The sequence below is a fragment of the Nanorana parkeri genome, unplaced genomic scaffold, assembly GCF_000935625.1.
Source record: "Nanorana parkeri isolate BGI_ZX_2015 unplaced genomic scaffold, ASM93562v1 scaffold1813, whole genome shotgun sequence".
Lineage (NCBI taxonomy): Eukaryota > Metazoa > Chordata > Amphibia > Anura > Dicroglossidae > Nanorana > Nanorana parkeri.
Genome location: NW_017308081.1, coordinates 93,589 through 117,633, shown reverse-complemented (window position 1 = coordinate 117,633; position 24,045 = coordinate 93,589). Strand labels below are relative to the sequence as shown.

The 24,045-nt window shown below is 43.6% G+C and overlaps 1 protein-coding gene across 3 annotated transcripts in view; it reads left to right on the top strand.

Moving 5' to 3' along the window:
• PAWR (pro-apoptotic WT1 regulator) overlaps positions 1–24,045 on the top strand; it is a 100,705-nt gene that overhangs the window by 4,664 nt on the left and 71,996 nt on the right. Inside the window, exons 1-2 of one of the 3 annotated variants that reach the window (XM_018571705.1) lie at positions 6,206–6,271; positions 8,267–8,875. In XM_018571705.1, coding sequence (XP_018427207.1) covers positions 8,363–8,875 — 513 coding nt within the window. In that variant the 5' untranslated portion in view covers positions 6,206–6,271; positions 8,267–8,362. Of the gene's footprint in view, positions 1–6,205; positions 6,344–8,266; positions 8,876–24,045 lie in introns of those variants that run through there. The other 2 variants (XM_018571706.1, XM_018571707.1) reach the window with 2 other exon arrangements.

The following is a 24,045-nucleotide window of genomic DNA, read 5'->3' as shown; positions in this document are numbered from 1 at the left end:
CATACCCCAAACCCCAGCTAGTGTTCCTTGGCCTAATAGACTGCTGAACAACATTCTTCTTGCCAGGCATATTACTTAAAGCGTTACCTAATGTGGAACCACAGTCTTCATATCAAAGACCTTACCGCTCACCCTGTGAGGTCTATGATATTATCAACACTTGGACTTCCGTTGTCAGGTCTGTAATTCTGCTCAAATCTCATTACTCTAGACCATCCATATACCCAATATATCCGAGTAATGTATAGCACCTATTGTTCATGCCTTTAAATATGGACTCAGATGCCCTCTTGTTGCATTTAACCTTGCAGCAGATCTTTTACATTTCTTATGTTGGGGAAGATGAGCTTCTCCTTGAGATGTGCAATCTCCTTCCCCCAATAGGCAAATTCCCACAATGTGGGAATACATCTGCATCAGGCAGAACATGATGGATCAAGCTCTCGGGCCTGGAACTGGTATCCCTACACTTAACAATTTTGTATCCGATTTCCTGGTTACTGTTTGTTATTTTGCATGTTTATGAATACACTTGTTCTCGTTATTGTCCTGGTGAGTTTTACCAGACATACACATCTCATAGCAGGGATTGTCTGAAGTACAAACATTTCACTGCTAATCTCTCATAAACACTAACATGTCTAAACTCATAATAATGTCTTAAAGTGTAAGGGACCTTTGCTCACCACATTGAGCAAACTATGGCAAGGACTTTGTCTGGCACCTCAGTTAGTCATACTCTAGGAGACTCACTTTACTCCAAAATCTACCCCTAAGCTCCTTATACAGGGTCATCAACAATGGTATCTTTGGTATGGTATTCCCAAGGCTAAAAGGGTGGCCATTGCTATGCATAAAACCCACCTCTTCCTACTGAAGACCCAGGTGGTAGATTCAAAGGGAAGAATTTCATCTCAAACACTTTAAATAAACGGACTGAATTCTGTAAGGGCCTTACGATATTATTCTCTGGCAGGGTGCTCTGTGCTTTGCCACCCTCCCAGAGAATAATATCATAAGGACCTTACAGAATTCAGTCCGCATATTTAAAACAGTTATAAAGCTAAATGCCCATAGGTCTTGTCTTAAAAGGCAATATCAAAAGTGTTATCTAATCTGGCTTCCAATATTAGGACCTTGAAATTCAAGCACAAACAATCTCTACTAGCTGAAGAAAAACTTAATGACCCTGAGAAGGTATCCAAGTAATTGATATGGGAGGGCCAAAAAGCAGTTCTAAAGCTAAATGCCCATGGGTCTTGCCTTAAAAAGGCAAAAGCAACAGAGGTTTCAAATCTGACTTTCAATATTAGAACCTTGGACTTAAACACAAATGATTCTGCCTGAAGATTAACTTAAACTTCATAAGATGTGTTTAAGATTGGCTAGGATCCTGGAGGCCAAGACATGAGCCAAGATAAGATATTTAGCCCAAAAATTCTATGAATGCAGGAAAACTGTGAGAGAATGCTGGTTTATGCCTCTAATTCCCATATAGAGCCCAGTCATGTTTAATATTGCACAGGGTAGTCCCATATTACACACTTCTAAAATAGCCCAAGAATACCGCCCACAAATCGGAGGAGCCAAATCCAACACAGGACTCTGGTCAGACTATTTAACACTATAGGCAAACTGCATGGGTTCAGTAGGGGGCCTGTAATGTCCCTCAGGTGGGTCAGCACTAATCTCTCAAAAGACTTCATGGCCACAGATGTTAAAGTGAAAGGCCTGTAGTCATTTAGTTCTGTAATTATAGATTTCCTAGAAACCAAAAGCATTTTAGAAAGTTTGAAACAAGAAGGAACCTCAAATAGCGGTGGCATTGCCTGAGATTGTTTCGCATCTATGGATGCATATGACTGGTGGGTCTCCAATCTGCTTGTTAGAGTACTTTCCGGTCTGACAGGGCACTAAATCACTACTCCTGAGGACATCTGCCTTCGTCCTAGGTATGTAGGCTGTACAGGCACTGGCTCTAATGGGCAGGTGAATGTGAAAGACAACATGGTGCTTTTTCCATTGCTTTATTTAACTCTTGCATATGTTTTAGCTAAGGGACACCACTGGATGTTTGCTGGGGTTGTCAGTGTCTGGGGACAGTTTAAAATGGTGGTTTTAAGCTCATCTGCCATGAACAAGAGACCGTCATGTTGGGTTTTGGGCATTCTGCCCTTACTATTGTGTCATGTCCTGTTCCATGCACAAGAAGTTTCTCCGGGTAAAAGAACGGGTAGATTCTTCCTCCCCAAATGGACAGTGATCCCCAGCATGCTCTAGCTGCACTGCAGATAACTGATCCTCTTCACTAGGGTAGCAAGACAAGGGCTTAATGCTGTGACCTACAACACAGTGTCTTCACCTCCCTGAGCACCTGAGGTCAGGGGGTAAGGAAATGCCCACAGTATGTACCCTCGATTGCTAGAGGCAGGCCATGATTTTGTGCTCTTGGTGGTTTCCTTCTTGAAGTGAGTACCCCCCAACCCCCACCCCCCAACATGCATACAGATACACCTGTGCTTGGGAACCTGTGTGCAAATCTCTCAGAATACTAATAGGACCCCATCACCTGCAGATGACTGTCCAAGCCTGTGGACCTGTGGAACATGTGTATGAATCCATCAGAATACCAGTAGGATCCCCTCACCAGTACCTGTACAGAGTCATCTGTGGAACATGGGTATGAACCGAGGGGTTCACACACGTTTCACAGGTGCAGAGAATACCAATAGGACCCCCTCACCTGTACCTGTGCAGAGCCACCTGTGGAACATGTGTGTGAACTCCTCAGCAAACCAGTAGGACCCCCCTCCCCTGCACCTGTGCAGAGCCACCTGTGAAACATGTGTGTCAGCCCCTCGGAATACCAATAGGACCCCCTCACCTGTACCGAGCCATCTGTGGAACACGTGTGACTCCTCAAAATACCAATAAGACCCTCTCACCTGTATCTGTACAGAGCCACCTGTGGAACATGTGTGTGAACCCATCAGAATAACAATAGGACACCCTCACCTGTGCCTGTGCAGAGCCACCTGTGGAATATGTGTGTAAATCACTCAGAATACCAATAAGACCCCCCTCTCCTGCACCCCTGCAGATCCCCAGGTGAAACATGTGTGTGAACCCATAGAAATACCAATAGGACCCCCTCACCTGTACCTGTGCAGAGCCACCTGTGGAACACATATCTGACCCCTCAGAATACCAATAGGGCACCCTCACCTGTACCCGTGCAGAGCCACATGTGGAACATGTGTGTGAACCCCTCAAAATACTAATAGGACCCCCTTACCTGTACCTGTGCAGAGCTGTCTTTGGAACATATGTGTGAACCCCTCAAAATTCTAATAGGACCCCTCACCTGTACCTGTGCAGAGCCTTCTGTGGAACACATATGTGACCCCTCACAATAACAATAGAACCCCCTCACCTGTACCTGTGCAGAGCCACCTGTGGAACATGTGTGAGAATCCATCTGAATAACAATAGGACACCGTCACCTGTACCTGAGCAGAGCCACCTATGGAACATGTGTGCAAACCCCTCAGAATATCAATAGGACCCCCTCACCTGTATCTGTGCAGAGCCACCTGTGGACCACATGTGAACCCTTCAAAATACCAATAGGGTTCCCCTCACCTGTACCTGTGCAGAGCCACCTGTGAAACATGTGTGTGAACCCATCAGAATACCAATAGGACCTCCTCACCTGTACCTGAGCAGAGCAACCTGTGGACACATGTTTGAACCCTTCAGGATACCAAAAGGCCCCCTCTCACCTGTATCTGTGCAGAGCCACCTGTGAAACAAGTGTGGAAACCTCTCAAAATACCAGTAGGATCCCCTCACCTGTATCTGTGCAGAGCCACCTGTGGAACATGTGTGAGAACCCCAAAATCCCAATAGGACCCCCTAACCTGTGCATAGCCATTTGTGGAACATGTGTAAACCCCTCAGAATATCAATAGGAGCCCCCCTAACCTGTACTTGTGAAGGACCACCTGTGGAACCCCTTAAGAACATTCTTAGAACCTGTCTCCAGAGTCTCAGATGAGCTGTGCAGGGTCTCAGGAGGCTGTGCGGGTTCTCAGGGAGCTGTGCATTGTCTCAGGTGGGCTGTGCAGAATCTCAGGTGGCTATGCAACGTCTCAGATGGGCTTTGCGGAGTCTTAGGAAGCTGTGCAGGGTCTTAGGTGGGCTGTGTGGGGTCTGGGGAAGCTGTGCCGGTTATCGAGTGGGCAGTGTGGTCCCTCAGGAGGCTGTGCAGGGTCTCAGGTGGGCTGTGCAGGCTCTCGGGTGTGCTGTTTAGGGTCTGAGGAGACTGTGCAGGGTCTCAGATGGGTTGTGTGGGCTCTCAGCAGGCTTTGCGGGGTCTCAGGTGGGTTGTGCAGGCTCTCAGGTGGGCTGTACGAGGTCTCAGTTCTCAGGAGGATGTGCAAACTCACAGGTGGACTGTGTGGCATCACAAGTGGACTGTGCGGGGTCTCAGGAGGCTGTTAGGGCTCTCAGGTGGGCTGTGCAGGGTTTCAGGTCGGCTGTGCAGAGTCTTAGGAAGCTGTGTGGGCTCTCAATTGGCCTGTGTGGGGTCTGAGGAGGCTGTGCATGTTCTTAGATGGGCTGTATGGGCTCTCAGGAGGCTTTGCAGGATCTCAAGTGGGCTGTGCGGCTCTCAAGAGGCTGTGCAGGGTCTCCGGTGGGCTGTGCGGCAACTCAGGTGGACTGTACGAGATCTTAGTTCTCAGGAGGCTGTGCCGCTTCTCAGGTGAGCTGTGCAGAGTCTTAGGAAGCTATGTGGGCTCTCAGGTGGGTTGTGGGGGGTCTGAGGAGCCTGTACAGGGTTTCAGTTGGGCTGTACAGGCTCTTAGGTGGACTGTGCAGGCTCTCAGGAGGACTGTGCAGGCTCTTAGGTGAGCGGTGCGGCATCTCAGGTGGGCTGTATGAGGTCTCAGGAGGCAATGCTGGGTCTCAGGTGGACTGTGTAGCATTTCAGGTGGGCTGTGTGGGGTCTGAGGAGGCTTTGCAGGGTCTCAGGTGGCCTGTACAGGCTCTCAGGTGGACTGTGCAGGCTCTCAGGTGGACTGTGCAGGCTCTCAGGTGTGCTGTGTCTCAGGTGGGCTCTATGAGGTCTTAGTTCTCTGGAGGCTGTGCCGGTTCTCAGGTAGGCTGTGCGGGGTCTCAGTTCTCAGGTGGGCTGTGCGGGCTCTCAGGTGGGCTGTGCAAGGTCTCACCAGGGCTGTGTGGGGTCGCAGGAGGTAGTGCAGGGTCTCACCAGGGCTCTGCGGGGTCTCAATAGGAGTCCGGATTGTCTTGTCGGCGGGTGCAGGCGGAATGGTTCCACAGTAAGGAGGAGATGTGTGCCCGGTTCTGTTGGTCCCCAGCAAGTGCGGAACCTTACGGCAGCCGCTTGTGTTCAAAAATTTAAAGCGCCGGTATCTGCGCTGATACGGTAATGGCAGGTGATGCTCTGCCCCACTGGTTTGGGGAGCCTGCGGTTGTGCCGCCCCCCTCAAAACTGACGCATAGTTTGCCTTGCAGTAGATACGCCTCTGGGTGAAACCCTCAGAATACCTATAGGTAGGGCAGCCATCAGGGGGGTACGGCCGATACTCATGTAAGGGGCCCGGGCAGCCTGGGGGGGCCCGTCCGGGTCCCTTACATGACTATCGGCCGACGGTGAAGGGCGAGGAGGCGGAGGCCTGGCCCTAACAGCGCAGGGCCCCAACATTGCCGCTCCAACGACTTTGAGACAAGCTGGGGCCCCATCAGCGATGCTGCTCGTCTGATGTCGGACTGGCCGGAAGTGACGTCACCTTAGTGATCTGACCAGCCCACCTGAGACCCCTTCAGAGCCCACCATAGACAGTGTCAGATGGGATGTGCAGCATCTATGGTGGGCTCTGCAGGGTCACTCTCAGGTAGGTAAGCCCGTGTCCAGGGGGAGGGGCGGCCTAATGCCGTGTAAGGGGCCCTGAAATTTCTGACAGCTGCCCTGCCTATAGGAACCCCTCACCTGCACCTGTGTAGAGCCACCTATCCTATCCCATCCTGTGAAACATGTGTGCGAACCCCTCAGCGGCATACACTGTAAGTACACAGAATATAATTAGCAGAGACCTCCCGCAACACACAATACATGCCCTCGGCAAATTCCGGAAGGGCTCGGAGTGCGATTGTCACCACCCTCGGGCTTGCAGAAGCTCGTCCACTTTCGGAAGAACTCGAGAACTTTCGGCTCCTTCCGGGAACACGAAGTGAGCGAGAGCGAGAGGTGAGTGAGCGACTCGTCTCCGCACCTTGTCCCGTGAGCCCGGTGACTGACAGCTGGCTGTCTGCGGCGCAGGTAATGGGCAGCGCTCCTATGTGTGGGCACAGGGGCCGGGAGAGGTGGCAGGTTGTGCTGAGACTGGCATCTGAAAGTTAGCTTTGAAGCCGGTCGGGCTAGTGACTAGTAAGCTGTGTGGCTGTAGATAAAGGTGGAGCGGCTGATCGTTTTACTGTGTGCTTTCACTACTTTAGTTCAGCCGGAGCTGCTCTTGCTGAGTTCCGAAATAAGTTGAACTTGTTAATATTCCATGCTGCAGGAGCCTGATGCCATAAAGTAATCAGCTCGGAGAAGATCAGCAGCAGTCCCCATTGGGAGGCAGTTATCTGATGTGTGACAGGCTTGTGTTGCTGCCCTTTAGCACACGCTATAACAAGGGCTAGTGTTTCCCTGTTCCTTATGTTCCTGGCATATCCAGCCTGCTTATGGCATTTGGGCATTCGAAAACGTGAGCAGGCACCTGTACAGCATGCCTTGCCATGTATAACACTGACATCCTTTTAGAACCATTTTAATTTTTTGGGATCCTGATTGCATATACTTATTTTTGTTAAAGTCAATGAAACCCTCATTTTAATATTTGAATAGCATTTACACCAGCTTACCTGGGCACTTACCTTGTGTGTGCCTGGCATATCCATCCTGCTAAGGCAACTGGGCATTAGAAAAGGAAAACGTGAGCAGGCACCTGTAAAGCAAGTCTTGGCATGTACAATACCGACATCCTTTTTTTTTAATCATTTGTTTTTGAGAGGCTGATTGCATAAACTTGTTTGCTAAAGTCTTATTAAACCCTATTATTTGAGTAGCATTCATAAAAGTTTACCTGGGCACTTAACTTGTCTGCTTTTTTTATTATCCTGGATCTAAAGATCCCTGCTGCAGGTTTCCTCTTCTAGGGTGGCTCTGTTGCTTTGTGGGATCCTATGGAGTCACCCTTACCTGTGCACACCTGGGGAGAGACCACAATCCACCTGCCTGCACTAAAGCCCACAGAGAGCAGCAAAAGAGGACCATGACAGGGCACACATGCGTTGTGAAGCTTAAACTTATGGAACATGTAGTCCCAATGAGGGGGATCAGGGGACATTCTAAGCTGTAATTATTGCACGCTCCCTTACCGGAAGTTCGGGAGAGCAAGCTTGAGGCTACATGGGAAGCAAATCAGATTGTAAATCTGTTTTTATTTAAATAAAAAAAACATTGTCCTCTGCTCCACTTGCCAAAATACAACCAATCCATAGAAATCATGTAAAGCTTCAGTACTACATAGGTGTTTTGAAAGCATGCAAATAGAGTGCCACTTTTGGGGAAGTAGAGTAGGCAGGTCAAGTCGTGTGACCACAAGGATGAAATTGGCTGCAAGAGGGATGCACTTTGAATTATTGGCAAAGCTTTTCTTCTTTATTGCACCCATAGAAAAATCAGCCTTTGTTGTAGTGCTCTGCTAATTTTTGGCTGCTAAATCGAGTATTGTAGAACATCAAAACATCTTGGAGGAAAAGGGCTGATCACACTTGTTTCCTCCCTGTGATTTTGATTTATTTAATCTTTGTTAATAAAGAGTCAAGTAATAAGTGGCGATACAGCGCATGTCTGTCTGAAGGCAGGACATGCCTGTCTGATCCTGGCAGTGTCTGTGTGAGTGGATGTGTGCACAGACTGATTAAAGAGCCGTGTCAGTATGTCTGCAGAGAGCTGGAGAGATGGCTCTCAAATAAGGAGATTAAAGCCCTATGAAAAGCCAAGTTAGTGTCAGACTCCCTGGCACCAACAGCTTCTTTCTGCATGTCCAGGTGCAGTGCACTATATTAACTTGTCATTGTAGGCATCTTATCCTGCTACGTCCAGGGTAATTGCTCTGATATTGATGACACGCTTGCGCTGCTGTTCACCCCCATTGCTATTTGCTCTCTTATAAAATCTATTAATTATCTTTAGGTTCTCCAATCGCCTGTCCATCTGTACTGGTGAATCAAACATTTCATGTCCTGAACATCTGGGGAAGATCTTGTTAGAGAGAAACCACGGGAGAACATGGCAAGCGGTGGCTTCAGGTCACACAACCCGCCTTCGTCTAACACCACCGATTTTCTAGAAGAATGGAAAGCCAAGCGGGAGAAAATGAGGGCAAAGATGCACGCAGCCGAGATGGCCGCAGCAGGGATTGCTGGTGCAACTGACAACGCCAATAAAACTAGCACTGAAATGAACAATAACAGTAGTAGTAACAATGTACCCAACAGCAATAGCCAAGCATCTGCATCGGTAATTAAAGTCCCAGCTATCAGTAGGACTGTGGAGGAACAGCAAGTTACCTCAGTGACTGCTCAGCAGAAGAAAACCTCAGTGCCCTTACAAGATGGTGTCCCAGGAGGAACAACACAGGAGGAACCGGCACCTCCAGTGTCCCAGGAGAGTTCAAGTAAAGCAAAAGACAAAGGGAAAAGTTGCGGCCCAAGTGCAAGAAAGGGTAAAGGGCAGATCGAGAAAAGAAAGATGCGGGAAAAGAGAAGATCCACAGGAGTTGTCAATATGGCTTCTGCAGAGGTAAGTGATTAGAAATTGTGTTATTATATTACATTTCTTTGTGAACACTATGACTTGCCCTCTTTCTTCCTGTGATACAAAACCTAACATCCATGGTCATATTTTACAAGCCAGCAGGCTTATAGGACATGGTGAGACCTTGGTCGGATGGGAAGAGTTCCAACTAACAAATTTTCTTCTAAAGAAGGTCAAGTAAGACCATCTTTTGTGGTCTAGGTATTCATATAAACATAGTTTTTATTGTTTAAATCTTAGACATTAAATGTAAATTATCTAATGCCCACAGAAACATTAAATATACGGTCATGAATGGTATAACAAGAGTTTAAGTAGTTATTCCTAAACTGTAAGTCCAGCCACTTTTACAGGGTTAGTCACAAAAGGGTGAAGAGTTTGGAGAAGGCAGGAGAAGTGAACAATCTAGGACAACAGAGCTGAACTGGAAAGTGAGCTGAATTGGAGAATGTTTCCAAAAGCTATTTTGGCCTAGATTTTTCACTTCTCCTGCCTTCTCCAAACTCTTCACCCTTTAGTAACTAACCCTGTTAGGTTCTTGGTTTATTAGGGATTGAGGAAAAATCTACAACAGGGTACAAATCTTTCTCCATTCTATTCAAAACGTTTTGGCTGGACATACACTTCAGTTATTATAACAGCATGTTTACTGATAATAGTTTCCCTATATTTTGATTCACTTATTTTAAGTCTAAGACAGCTTGAGAGGTCACTTTAAGTGCTGACCTGCCAACTGCCTGCCCCAACACATTGTCACCTTTTTGAAGGTGCATAGTGGCATCAAATAACATAACCCCATAGTTTCAATTGCAAACTGCAAAGCCCTGTTGTTTGATGTTGTTAGGCACACACAGAATTGGGAGACAGCGTATAAGATCAAGTGCTGCTGTGACATCAACGACTAGACTTCTGGTGAACCAACTACTGAATTGCTAACTCAAGTGTCAGACTCCCATTAACCTCATGACCTCATAAGTTGTTCCAGAGTTTGCACAACCATATTTGAGTGACTGCACAATAAAAGGCTTCCTGTCAAGAAGACAGGGAACACTCTCCTCTCCTGCTGCCTGGCTTCTAATCTCTGCAGTAGTGCAGAGAAGCAGCTGAACATCCTCAGAATCTGACACTCCAGGGAGTGATTATTTCCTGGTACCTCACTGGACTGTATGGTTCCTCCCGCTGGCACCTACTTCCTTATAGGACACAGTAGCGCCGCATACTGTAGGATGCTCAGCTGGCAGTTTCTCTGCACTACTGCACAGGCAGCAGGGAAAATGAGTATTAAAAGGAGTTGTAAAGTCACAGAATATACTATCATGTTATAACATCTGCATTGTAATAGGAATACATACTAGAGTTTTGTTTCCACAATGTGATCAAAGCTTATTTGAAAAACATCCATTTTTATGTAGCGAGTGCTGTCTTCTTCGAATCCATCACTTCCATCACTTTCAACAACTTCCTGGATTCCCAGTGTGCTTTGCATAACTTTCTCTGCTGCTTGATGTGATGCAATCTTGATTTCTCAAGATTGCATAGCCCATCATGCATTGCTTTCAGCAAGCAATGATGTTGCTACATTGTGGGAAATTCAGATGTTGAGTTGTAGTCTGGATGGCAGGCTTAGTTAGTGACACAAGGAAGTGCATATTCACAGGGCTCAGTGAAATTGTGGCAGTGTATTGAGGAATTCCATCCTATGGGCATCTTCAATAAATTGGTTTATAAACTACTAGATCAATATGGGATAGAACTTCTGGAGATTCAATATAGAAATAGATCTTTATTTTTAGTGTTTGATCATAGATGCACAGTTTCATTTTACTAGTCACTGTCAAAAAAGACAATCTCAGGAACTTACAGTTTTTTACTTTTAGTTTTCACATTTGATTCCATACTTATGCCACTGCATTCTTTCTTGTTGCTCTCATCTTTTCTTACCACCTCCGGCACTTCCTAGAGTGTCCAAGGGTGTATCAGTCAGTGGAAGGAGAAGCAGCACAGTGATACGCACATCTCTGTCACTCTGCTTTCTCTTTCTCTCAGCATGCTTCTTGTTAGCGCATAAACTGATTGACTCCTTGTACTGCTTCTTCCCCTTATACTCCAGCCCCGCTGCACAGGGACTGAGGAAGGCTGTTGCCAGGTCAAATTCAGGAATTTGCACTGTTTGCAATTTTAAAATAAAGCAGAACTTTGGGCAAATGGCAAATTAACCCTTGCTGTGAGGCTACCCCCTCACTGCAAGGGTTAAGTGCTCATTTTGGTGTAAAATGAAAAAAACAAAATATACTCACCCGAGCCTTGGACCCGCCTGGCTGCTAGACTGGTCCCTGCAACTTCTCTCCCCCTCTGCTCAGACGGTATAATGACCCTTGATGCCATCATGTCTAATACTGTGTATTAGGTGTGAGGACGCAGAGTGACATACCACATTCCGATGGTAAATACAAATCTTTTATGTTCAATGGTAAACTAACATACGTTAATATTACATAGGAGTTTATTCTGTGATGTTTTACTATTCACATCCAAGGAACTGTAGAGCTGCCGCTATATATTCCACCACACCACTGAATAGAGAAGGTCCAAAGAGTGCAAAACTACTTAACCTAATGTACCAAATTAAGAGTTTCACCCACTGGCTTTATTACATTGTAACTATATTTTCTGGCTATAGGCTTGTAGTGCTTTCTGAGTAAAGGGAATTTTACGGTTTATTATTATGTGTCCTAAAAGTCAATCACAAGTCATTTTTGAGAGCTTCACTGACGTCAATGTGCAAGTACACAGCCTATTATATATAAATTATATTTCTTCTTGTTTGCCATGACTGTAGAAGTTATTTAGCCACTAACAACTGTGTAAAATTTACAACGCAGTAAAGACGTGTAACAGTATGTCAGTCATTTGCAAAAATTTCAATAATAAGCACGGTTCAAATTCTAAAAGTCAAAATGTATGTACAGTGTGGTGCCTAAAACATCAGTTTGAAATGTAGGACTATTCAGGCATTTGGGAGTGAGAAAAGTCAATGTGACCTGTAAGTCTACATGTGTTCTCGGTCATGTGACCGATGTTGGCTTGTATATGGAAGGTTAGCTTTAGTTGATGTAATTTGCAAATAAACACTAGAAGTGGTATTAGTTCATTTTCATGTGGGTGCTTTTCAAAATGATCTGAATCTAAATTAAAAACTTTGGTCTACATAAAAAAACAAAACATCTTTATAGCTTGTTATGGGTTAGATCGATTAACATAATCTAATAACATTCTTTCTCTGAAGGGAAGAAGACGAAAGGGTCAGGCCACCCATAACTGTTTTTCATATTTTGGTAGATTTTGGAGAGCAAAATGACCTTACAGCTTCTTATATCCTGTAAGAATTCTGTTGATGAATATATCAGCCCTTAAAGAGGAACTAAACTTTGGAAGATGTGCTCAAAATGGCAGACAGAAGGCAAAGGGCTAGTCATCAGTATTACCTATAGTCTTCCTGCAGCTGATCTTTTCCAGTTACTGACTTACAATGCCTTGTTCTGCACTGTTTGTGAGGAGGTGGCCATCTTTCTCATGCAAGAGCCTCCAGCAAGAGGGACAGTGAGCAGCACAGCAATGACATCGCCACATCTCCTAATACTAACAGGGCTATTCATTAGAAAGGTGAAGAGTTTGGAGAAGGCAGGAGAAGTGAACAATCTAGGTCAAAATAGCTGATTTAGAAAAAATTTCCGGTTCAGCTGTGTTGTCCTAGATTGTTCACTTCTCCTGCCTTCTCCAAACTCTTCACCCTTTTGTGAATAACCCTGTAAGAGTACATTTTCAAGATTTCACACGGTAGATATACAGTTAGGAGGTTGTAGACACAGGAATGCCTAGGCACTATCACTGCAGTGCTTTTTTTCAGGAGGATTTAAAGACAAAAGGTATATTTTTAGGGCACTACGTAGGCACCGTAAACATTTCTAAATGTTCCCTACAACATAACAAATCTCACAATACATTTTTTTAGTTCAGGTCCACTCAAAGGTTATGTCACATTAGTGGCACTCTTGCTGTTGGCAACTTGTATGACATGGTGTAGGTTCCCAGGCCCGCTCACCTGCTGTGGTCATAATATGAGTTTCCCTCTTTATCTGTTGGATGTATTACTGGTATATAATGGAGACTGCAGTTGGAGATGCTGTAACACTCAAAGGTAGTAAAAAACAAAAACAAATTCCAGGTGGACAAGAACAGTCGGGAAGTATGGTAGAGAGACCTCACCGTATGAATATCCAAGACATATAAAATCAGTCTACTAGCCATCAAATAAGTGGATTGGCCATTAGGAAAGGAAACCAGACCAGAATAATTTGTGCCTGTTTGTTTCAAGATTTAAATGGAGTCAGTAGGATCCATCTGCCTGCCCCCACAGATAAGTACCTGGAACCGTTTTGCAAAGTCTTTTGGACTTTTGTGGTATATATTGGTGTATATTGACATTACTATAAGTCAGAAGGCACTGGGTGTGATACTCTGAGCAGTGGAATGCCATGTGTCATGTTGAAGTCACTGTGGAAAAAAGAAGTATCTGTGATTTTTACAGAGTAAAGACCAGAAGTGATCTGACCATACATCTTAGTGCAGTAGTAGTGTGCTCCAGAAACTTTTAGAATTGCACCTTTGACGCTAATAGAAGGAAATGGACAGTAATTTTCCAGATATCACTAGACGTATAGCTTTTGGAGTCTTCTTTACATCTGGAGATTATTGAGGAGAACATAGAGAGTGGAAATGGGACTCATATATGGGTGGCTTTTCTTGCTACCGATATGTCTGTGCAATTTGTAGGATTTTGGCATGCACTTTTTACATTTTGATCTGATTCTTATGGAGCAATGTCCACTTGGATTTATTGCGGTGTTTAATTTGGAGCTTTTTTCCCCCTCACGTACAAGTCAATGTAAGTGCAAACATAAGTATCTCAAAGCGAAGACTGAGTATACTATCCTATAGTAAGGTAGTACCAGTACATAGGGCATTTCTATAAAAATGATAGAATTTAGGATTTGAAATTGGAATTTCTCTTCTACCATGGACCATAAGCAGACCCTAAGCACAGTGGGTCAGTAATTAGCACTTGCAGTGCCTTGCATTACCAAGGTCCAGGGTTCAAATCGAGGTGTGGCCAGGTCACTATCTGCATGGAGTTTCCATGCTCTCCTTGCACTTGCGTGGGTTTCCTCTGGGTACTAGATTTTTCACAACTGGACTGCAGACATCACGGGAGGCCACAGTCATTGGAGGAGGTAAGTGTGGACCTATGGGAGGTATACAGGTGAATGTATTTAGAGGGCTAGGGCACAGGGCAGGGTTTATTTTGCAAAAAAGCTGAACATGTACATCCAATGCCACTTATACTTACCTTTTCTATGCTCTTTCCCTGTCCTGTTTGCCTGGCAGAGCCAAGCAAAAAAGTCCTGTTGAGGCTCTACATCAGAGGTCACAAAGGGCTAAGGACCTGTCCGATGACATGTGACAGCTTAGGCACCCCATGATGCATCATAAGTGGGAGGAGAGAAAGTCACATGGTCCCCTTCTACCCAGAAGTAATTCATATTTCACATGGCTTTGGTGGGAGAGAGCGTGGAACAGGTAAGTTTGAGCAGTGGAGAGGATAGTCTAATAGGTGAACCTGTTACTTTGCCCTGAATTGTTCACTTTAGGCGTGCAGTTGATTTTTGATAAATTATCCTCTTTAGAAATAATTTGAGAAACTTTTTACAGACTAACTCGCCTGACTTAGGCTGAAACTTTTCTTTTTTTGTTTTGAAATTAAGTTTACTTTTGTCCTCTCCCTGTGGTCACATGTTTCATTGTGCAATCCACTTATAATTAAGAACAGTCTGTGCCAGTGAGAGAAATGCCTTCTAATTACTGTTTCATCTAAATGGCCAAGCATGAGATTTTTTTTATGAAGCAGCTTACAGTAGAGTATCTGTCAAGGTTCTGATAAGCTAACCCATTTTTTGACAAGACACAATCTTATCAGGATAGTGTTTTTGTTCTTTGAAGTGTACAGGCTACTCCGCTTTAACAGTTTTATTTCTAAACCTTATCTGTGTTCTAAATCATTTTATAGCAAGATTTATGAGTATTTATAATACTATTAAACGTCTGTCACACACAGAATCTGAGACAGCTCAGAAGATACACTTTTACCCACACTTGCTTCTCTATATATGTTAGACAAGCAAAGACAACTTGTAACTCAAGGTTGAATAACTAGGAAGACATTTACATTGTTTAAATAGATCAGGACTGGACAGATCCCAGGAGCCAGGTAGCCAATGATCCTTCTAAATTACAACTGGCACTAACTTTTAAGGTTCGCTAGTTGTCAATGGAGCAGGTTCCTAAAAAAAAAATCCTGCTGGCTCCTGGATTGGAGAGACTGACATCTGAATTCCATATTAGTTTGTCCACCCCTGACTAGATATTGTTTTGCACTTACCTCTCTCCCCCTCCGATACGGTTTGGGATTATCCCTCGGCGTCCTTACATCTAATGGAGGTCAGTGGACCTGCATAAGATGCTATGAGATGAGCAGTTCTTAGGTTTTTGGAGAAGAGGCTGAGAGGACCAATCTAGCAGCCAGGATGGAGCCAGTGGGATTGAGGATCAGGTGAGTAATTCATCTTTATTTGAGCCACTTAGACAAAACAAGCGTATAATCCTTGCAGTGTGGGGGTATCCCCAAGGGTAAGTTTTTTTTTTTTTTTAACCAGTGTTCTTTAAGTTTAGAACTGTTGCTATGAAAAAATAATTTGCTTTGCAAATCCATTCATGTTAGCTTGAGCAATAGAATAAAAGCGAAAATCTTACCTGTAAAGATGATTGTATACATCTCAGAACTGCATGGCCAGGTAACAAAACAGCCGCTTTATGTATTTTATCTGCGTATTTAGCTATACAGTATATGTAGACAGCAGCTTTAAAGCCCATCTGCAGAAACAATACATTTTCCCTTGCAGTGGGGCTGCCCCCGAACTGCGTGGGTCAAATGTTTGGTTAGGTCTATGGTATTGGAAAAAAGAATTTTAATGACCAGATCTCTGCTCCTCCTGCAGTCGGCGCTCACCTTGTCTCCCCTACTCTCCGGCTTGTGGACTGTTTCTGAGCGTCTTCACATATAATGCAGAGCTATGGGCCCTGTATTGTACTCATCATGCCTCCAACCACCAGAGCGCAAGGGGAAAGAGGCTGTCGGTACCAGTCTTGTTGCCTGGAGGAAACTTACAGGAACGGAAATCGGGTAATTTCTTTTTCCCAGGTACCCAAGACCTAAAGAAGCATTTAACCAGTGTGTAGGCAGCTCCACTGCAGGGAAAATGTTTTGGTTTCCTAGAGTTCAATTTTAATGTAACATATCAACATTATGAGAACAAAGAGAAAGGGGGTGTAGCACTGTTATGGAAATTCACTTGGTTCAACGCCCAAATCCATGTCGCATTAAGCTGCGCCAAACGCAAAAAATTTCCCCCGTTGTACTACGCTCCTTTATGCAAGGACTGGAAGTATCTCCCTTCAGAGTCATGTAGAGTCAGGAGACAGATGTTGCTTGTTAGTTAATCCCATGCTAAGAGGCCTGAACACAGGTGTGTTTATTGTTTATACCTTCCCAACAGGCAGTGATGTCAGACAGGAAGGGGTGTCTCAAACAGCGAGACAGGAAGTGATGGAAAACCAACAGATGATTTCAACAACCAGCAAACCAGGAAGTGGGACAGACAGGAAGTGAACAGGAGCCAGCTAACAAAACACATGTAGTAGAACAATCAATCACCGGAGTGACTTTATCCAGCATTGCTCAGTGATCAATGCCACATAACGTTACTAGGATTCTCATGCGCGCTCATTCACAGGGATAACGTTATATCATCTCAAGCGTGTTGATCAGGCACACCAGAGAGAACAAACGCACGTTCCTTTCATATACTGCGTTCAAGACAAATGTATCCACGCAAGCCAATAAATCCATGCATTGCACGGGGGGCCCCAGCCAGCGTCCATACATTCGCCAAGAAGACACTGCTCCGCTTCGCGCATAAGAAATCTCCTCCAATGGATTAATCCCCCAGCGTCTATTTAAACCGAGACACTGAGAGACTAATGACAAAACATTACAATACACTAATAACACATCCTAGTAAAATTTCCACAACAAGCACTTAAGAAGATATTAAAAATAAAGCAGACAGTTTCTTAACAAAGAAAAAGTATTATGAGAAACCTGTTAGTGAAGAGTGGCATTAAAATTGGCAATTGCATTTTGCGGACAATGTTCCTGCAGATTTAAAAGATAACTATGGGATAAGTGTTTTTCCCCATAGTTCTCTTCAGGGTCACGGGAGGACATATACTAACCTCCTCCTGTGACCCAAAGCTCAGTATATAGCGGGCTACTGCCCGCTATATACTGAGAACACTACAGCTGGGACGGATCCCGACAATACTGTCGAGACCCACCCAGCTGCAAGAGTGAAAGCTGGCTCTGCCTATCTAGAGGCCAGCTGTACCCGCCCCCTCCCCTGTTATTTCCTCCAGTCAGCGCTGGAAGAGCAGAGAGGGGAGCAGGATCTGGAAGTGAATGCATCGGTGCATGTTTCTGCTCACTTCCAGATCAATAGACCCATCGTGTGGCAGTCTCTTTGTCACAGGTCGGCTCTAACTATGAGGATGAGTGGAAATCACTCACCCCATAGTTCTCCTTAAAGTTGTAGGTATAGAAATACCACAGTATTAGAAATCAGTGTGAGGTGTACTATCTTGGCTCTTTCGGGGACACCAGGGGGACCACCATACAGCCTTTGAAGAATTTACAAATTGCGTTACCAAAATGATCTGGCATCATATTATATTGAAAGTAAAGGAAACTTTTTATACTGGCTATAGCAATAGAATTCAAGTGATCTTGTAATACTGTAAAGTTGATTTTGTTTTTATAAATAGTGTTTACATTTTTTTCCGGGTTTTGTCTTGTGGAAGGCCACGCTCAATCTTTCTGTCGCCTTATGATTTCAGTGAGTTTTTTAAATTCCTGTCTAGCTCTGATCTGAGGCCTGTTGCCACTCCTTTGTATGTAAAGCACAGTTGTCAGCTTACACAGTGCACATATTAGGCCATCCTTCCCCTCAGGCAATCCTGTATAGATTAAATATTTTGTCACGCTTGGACACCAAGCAAAGTGGAGGTTTTAAAGATCTTTGTGAGCTCTGAATGCGTAGAGATTCTTGTGTGATGTAATGTCCTATTTGCACCATGCAGCAGAGAATGTCTAATCCGTAAATAATGGTGTTGCTTTCCTATGGGGGGAAAAATTATTTATACAAAAAAGCATGTTTGATAGGTCTTATATCATGTGTATAAGTTGCTTTTTCTATGTGTAACCAAGGAGAAGGAGTTTTTTTGTAAGATGACGCCAACATTGGTGGAATTTATAGGATATATTGTCTAGTTAGAGCAGAACTCCAGCTGTTGCCCTGCCTCCCAACACCCCGATAAAAATCTTTTTAATTAAAAAGAATTTACCTGCAGTCTTCTATCTGGTCCATTGATGCCACAAGAGCTTCCTCTTCTTCCTGCACTCTTCGTGGAATGAGTGGCATTAACACATGTGAGTGCTGCTTTGTCATTCAGACACATTTTATACCATTCACATCATTCTATCTATTTCCTGTAAGTCCAGCCTATCATTTTTGACACATATAGGATACGTAATTGAGAAGCAAACAACCTATATGCCTACATATAAATCTGCCTTGTTTTCATTTAAACCTTATGTCATAGCTGTCAGGCTTTCACATTGTCAGGAACCACACTGAAGGGTTCCTAATCTTTAGTTAAGGCCAGGGCTTTCAGAGACAGCTGTCCCAGCTTTCAAACAGGGAAGGTAGACTAATGTTCCCTCTATATGGTGACCCATGCCTGTGAGGGTTAAGCAACAGATTGCAAATGCCAGTCTTTATCACATATAGTATAGCTTATTAATGCCTTTTGTTATTATCACTTACAGCTTAAAAAGAGAAAAAAAACCCCCAAAACAAAACAGATTTTGATGGCTTAAAGGTGTGTTTGAAAGTAGATAGCAGAGTGGGTGTTCCCTGGCATGATTAAACTCTTTCACGCTGAAGTCTCATGCATCCTTAGAGAGACCTAATTTGTAAAAAGCAAAATCAGCACTGTACTCCATAAATTCGTCAAGCAGCTATTTAAATAGGCAAGAAAAACTAGCCATGCATGAAGGAATGTGACTTCCAACTGCCTATTTTATATTTAGAGAGCTTCTAAACTGTTTACAATTGCTGTACATACATATGGGCTTTAAAAATCTTTACATGTAAATGGTACTGATACGGTGATATATCTTTTCTGTAGGATACATGTCATAATGAGGAATCAGGAGTGTAAGCTGAACAAGCAGAAAAGACAGGAGTAGCTTCTTCCTTATAGGGTAATTGTGCCTGGTAATTGTGAGACTTGCAAAAGTATAACTGAAAATTTGAGAAGAATGTTTAATGAAAGTCAGGAATTTAGATGGATCAATTAGGTCAGCTGAAATTTAAATGCATATTAAATATGCGGTGCATAATATACAGAAGCTGATTTTTTTTAAAGACGTGGCTGACTTTAATGGTGCCCCTCTGATCTTCACAATGATCAGAAGTTACTGCAGGGCACGTCGCGTGTCGGCTGCATTTTTGTTAAACTGATGCGGGGATGTGCGCTGACTTGCGACATGCCCTGCAGTAAGCCCTGTTCATTCTATAAATGAACAGTTTCCTAGGGCTGTCATGGTTGGCAGATGAGCGTGAACGTTTAGATTTTGGATTTTCACACCTGTGTAAGGGCACCCTTAGTGTATGTCTGTTAAAGTCGGATCTACATATGCTTTTAGTCACAGACTTCAGTCAAAGTGTAGCCTGTTAGCAATAAATAATGTAGCTCAGTGTGTCTAATTACCAGTCATACTTCAAAGACGACATGCTTGGAAGCTTTTTAACTCTTTAGTATAGGTTTACATACTGGAATTTGTGATTTGGCTTCTTTATGATTGCATATAATTATCTTTACTGTGCAGTCTTTTTCCCTTTTGAAGACCCTGCCAGTAGAAAAAAATGTTGATTAGGGATGTGCTTTGGGTTCCAGTTGAGCATGAGTATGACCCAGCCTGTTTGCAACTTGGTGAATGGGCTAACAAAACAGCCAGTTCACCCACCCACCCAGCTGAAACAGCCAGAAGCCATTCATTTAGTGGCAGTATCACCAAGCTGGCGAGGATCTTGGGTGATGTTATTGACCAAATATGGTCATGACGTCAATCACGTCACCCAGCATCCTCACCCAGTTTGCTGAAAATCAGCAGCAAAATGGGGACTGTCATTTGTTGTGGGAGAAGATCATCATCATGGCATGGGCCATCAAGATGACAGCTTATCAGGGCACCACTCATTGTGATTAACGCTGTATTTATATCGATGGACAATGTTAAAGGCCAAGTAAGTGTCTTGGTTTTAATCCTATTGAACGCCATGGCATGATCGTAAGTAAGCTGTTTAAGCAAGACATCCCAAAAATATAGTTTTGTATATAGCAGAAGAAGCGAATTAAAATTCAAGGGGGTCCGGTGAATAAAATAAAATGTTCATACTGCGGTCTGCCATTTAGGCTGCATTCTCACTAGCAGCTACACTGCAATGCACAGCTGCTGGTGTGTGTTCCCAGGCGTACATGCGTACATTAGAATCAGATGACAGGCCTGTTTTAAATATTTTTATTTAATTTTTTGAACTTTTTTATCAACCTTTTTTACATTTTATCTTGTAGTCATCACAAAGGGGATAACAAGCCCCTATGTGACAGCATTTGGAGATGACAGGTTCTCTTTATGAAGACATCGGGGGTCTTTTAGACCTCTGATGTCTTTCCTGCCTTCCAATACAGATCATCAAGCTCAGGAATGTGCTTGATAATCTGTATACCTGTCACTTCTGCCAGCTGAAGCATGAAGCGCAGAGAGCTGCACTTCATGTTTCAGTGATCAGTCCCACTCTCCACTGGCTGGCAGTGGAAACAACAGCCTCAGAGGCCAGTGTATCCATTGTCAGCCAGCTATGACCCAGCGTGGGTCGGTGATCGTGATCCAGGCAGAACCACCACTCGGTCTGTGTCCGGACCGTGGTCCGTCATTTGCTGACCCCTGGTATATAGGAATGGAGAAAAAACATATTTCCAAATATAAGGTCTTACATTAATTTATGCCGATCCTACCTTGCCTGGCTATACCATTTGATCAGCAAGGATATGGCAATATAAAATAGAGTGTTCAATGTTTGCCTATTAATTCTACCTTTTATTATTATGATAATGATTATGATCAGATCACATTTTAAAAGGCATCATGGAGTGATCCCAGCAAATCCCAGTGACTGACCAACTTTTTGTGACAAATATTATTATGTGTTTTTGATGTGAAGAATTGTTCTTATTCATTCTGTGAAGGAGCATGACTTGCTCTGCGTAATACTGATTCAATAAATGTCACACCCTTCTAGTATACACAAACTTTTTAAAACTGATAAGGCGTTACTAAAACAAATAGTAATTAAAACTTAATTACTCATTTTTTGTTGATGCTAGCTATAAATGTAATACCCTTTATAAGTTCTTGTACTGTGGTTTCCTCAAATCTATTTATTTAACTTTAAGTGCAGATCACACTTCAATAGCTTATTGCTGGGCTTCAGGAGCCCAGCAATGACAGCTATGGGACTGGAAGTGATGCAATCTGCGTCGCTCCCGGTCCAATAGAAAGGGGAGGAGATCGGTGAACGGACGTTCGCTGCTCTCCTCCCCAGCTTCTTGCCTACACCCAAGATGCCGGTCCTGGGCCTGCAGGAGGGGCAGCGGAGCCCCTCTGAGGTGGAGGGGCGGGCGGTTTACCGGCCCATCGAAGTGATCTGGCAACACCAGAGTCACCAGAATCTCTTCTATTGTAAAGCCGGCCACCGGCTCTACAAATGTAAACAGAGTCCTGTTTAAATGGGCCACTAACGGGTTAATAACCAAGCAATCTACGCTGTAAAATGCCTGAAAAAAGGATGAATACTTACTTTTTATTATTATTATTAATATACAGGATATACAGGATTTATATAATTTGTTTGCAGTTTCATGGGTGCATGCAACAGAAAACGAGTGGAAGTGTTAGGAAATCCCGTTCAATCTGTTAATCGATTTCCTGATGATATGGAATGGACTGAGTTGAAATCTGTGTAAATGCTGCCCTGTCCATAGTTATGGTGAAGATGCAGCCAAATATCCTCAAAGGGCTAAGTGTTAGCCACATTCTGCTAAGCCCCACTCTGGTTATAGACTTGCTGCAGACATTGCATGCAATGATGCATAGTTTTCAGATGGAAACGTTACTTAGCATAGGATCATGTACCCCATCCTTAGCCCTTGGATTACCGAGGTACACATAAAACTCAGATTCTTGTGAATATTCTGTCTTTACTACACCATGCCTCCTGGAAAGCATTACCAGTCTCCTGTTTCTGTTTGTGACTGAAATTACCATTGGTAGCAAACTGGACTGACAGAGGCAAGAATTTTGGGTATAATGAAGTGTAATGACAATCTGCTGAGAGCTTTCTAAATACAGCTGAGTACGGTGCTGAGTGTTGCATCACTTTGTTTACATTTTGGCGTTTATATATGAGATCAGGTTTACAAACTGTGCAAACATGTTATGCTTAAATAAGTATCCTTCCAATTGCTTATCCCAAAAAGCTAACAAGAACATAGCGTTTCAGAGATTTGTTCTTGCAGAATTTTACTAATTCAGAATCTTGGTATTTATTACTCATTGCTCTTGTTATTTTGTTTCTTTTATTTAGGTATGTTCAACAGAACACAAACTTGTCCCACAAAACTGCTTGTAAGAAGCAGTAGATATAGAGCAGAATGAAATGGATTGGGTTATGTGATTGCTTATTAATTAATGCTAAGATCTACAAACGTCAAGAAGGCCTTTTAAGAGAAACTGTGCATTAGCAGCTAATGTTAGCTTTTCTTGTTTATTTTTGATGCAACAACTTTTTTCTCAGAGTTGTTTGATGTCTGCCTGAATTGTGCGTCATGTAAAAGGGTCTATAGATGAAGCTGACCAAACGTTGATTTGAAATTCAAACTTTTGTCAAAGGAACTATGGTCAGCTTTAGTATAAGCACTGCCAGACTTGTAAGTTTACAAACTATCGGTTATTCACAAAAGGGTGAAGGGTTTGGAGAAGGCAGGAGAAGTGAACAATCTAGGACAAAATAGCTGATTTGGAAAAATTCTCCAATTCAGCTCACTTTCCAGTTCCGCTATGTTGTCCTAGCTTGTTCACTTCTCCTGCCTTCTCCAAACTCTTCACCCTTTTGTGAATAACCCTGTGTGTCTTACAAGAAATGTGTAGACAAGGAAGTGATTATGGTGCACGCTTTTAAAGGGTTATGCAGTGCTCTTGTGTGAAAGTGGAAAGTGACATGTATGTATGCATGCCCTTTGGGATCACATTTTCATTGTTTTGTGTTAAGGATTTCAGGTCTGTCATCACCGTTATGCGATAGGGGATCTTTATTCAGCAAATGTTGTTGCTTTGAAAAGGAATTTTAGATTGGAAATAGTGCAGTTTTAGGTTCTATAATTATGCAGTTTGTCTGTCTGCCCCCCCTTCTTTTTCTTTGCAAATGGTTATCCTTTATTACTATGAAAAATATACAGTCAGTGGCCAGTAATAGAGAAACCTCCTGTTCAGTGTAGCAGTAAACCACCTTTAAAGAAAAAGTATAAGCGAGTAAAATATACTTTTCTTAACACTTATAGCTGGCATGGGACACCGCAACTCTCACACGCTGACTCTATATACTGAGAGCTAAATGATAGGTAAGCGCCGAACGCTCAGCTCACGTTCTCCTTCCTGTAGAGATTGGTGAGTGTAGGTTACCACTCTGCGCAGGGATTCACCTCTCCTCTCTCTATTCCTCTAGCTCTCATTGGAGGGACAGACAGGGGAGGATGCGGGTACAGCTGGCTCTAGATAAGCAGAGCCAGCTGTCAATCAGGTA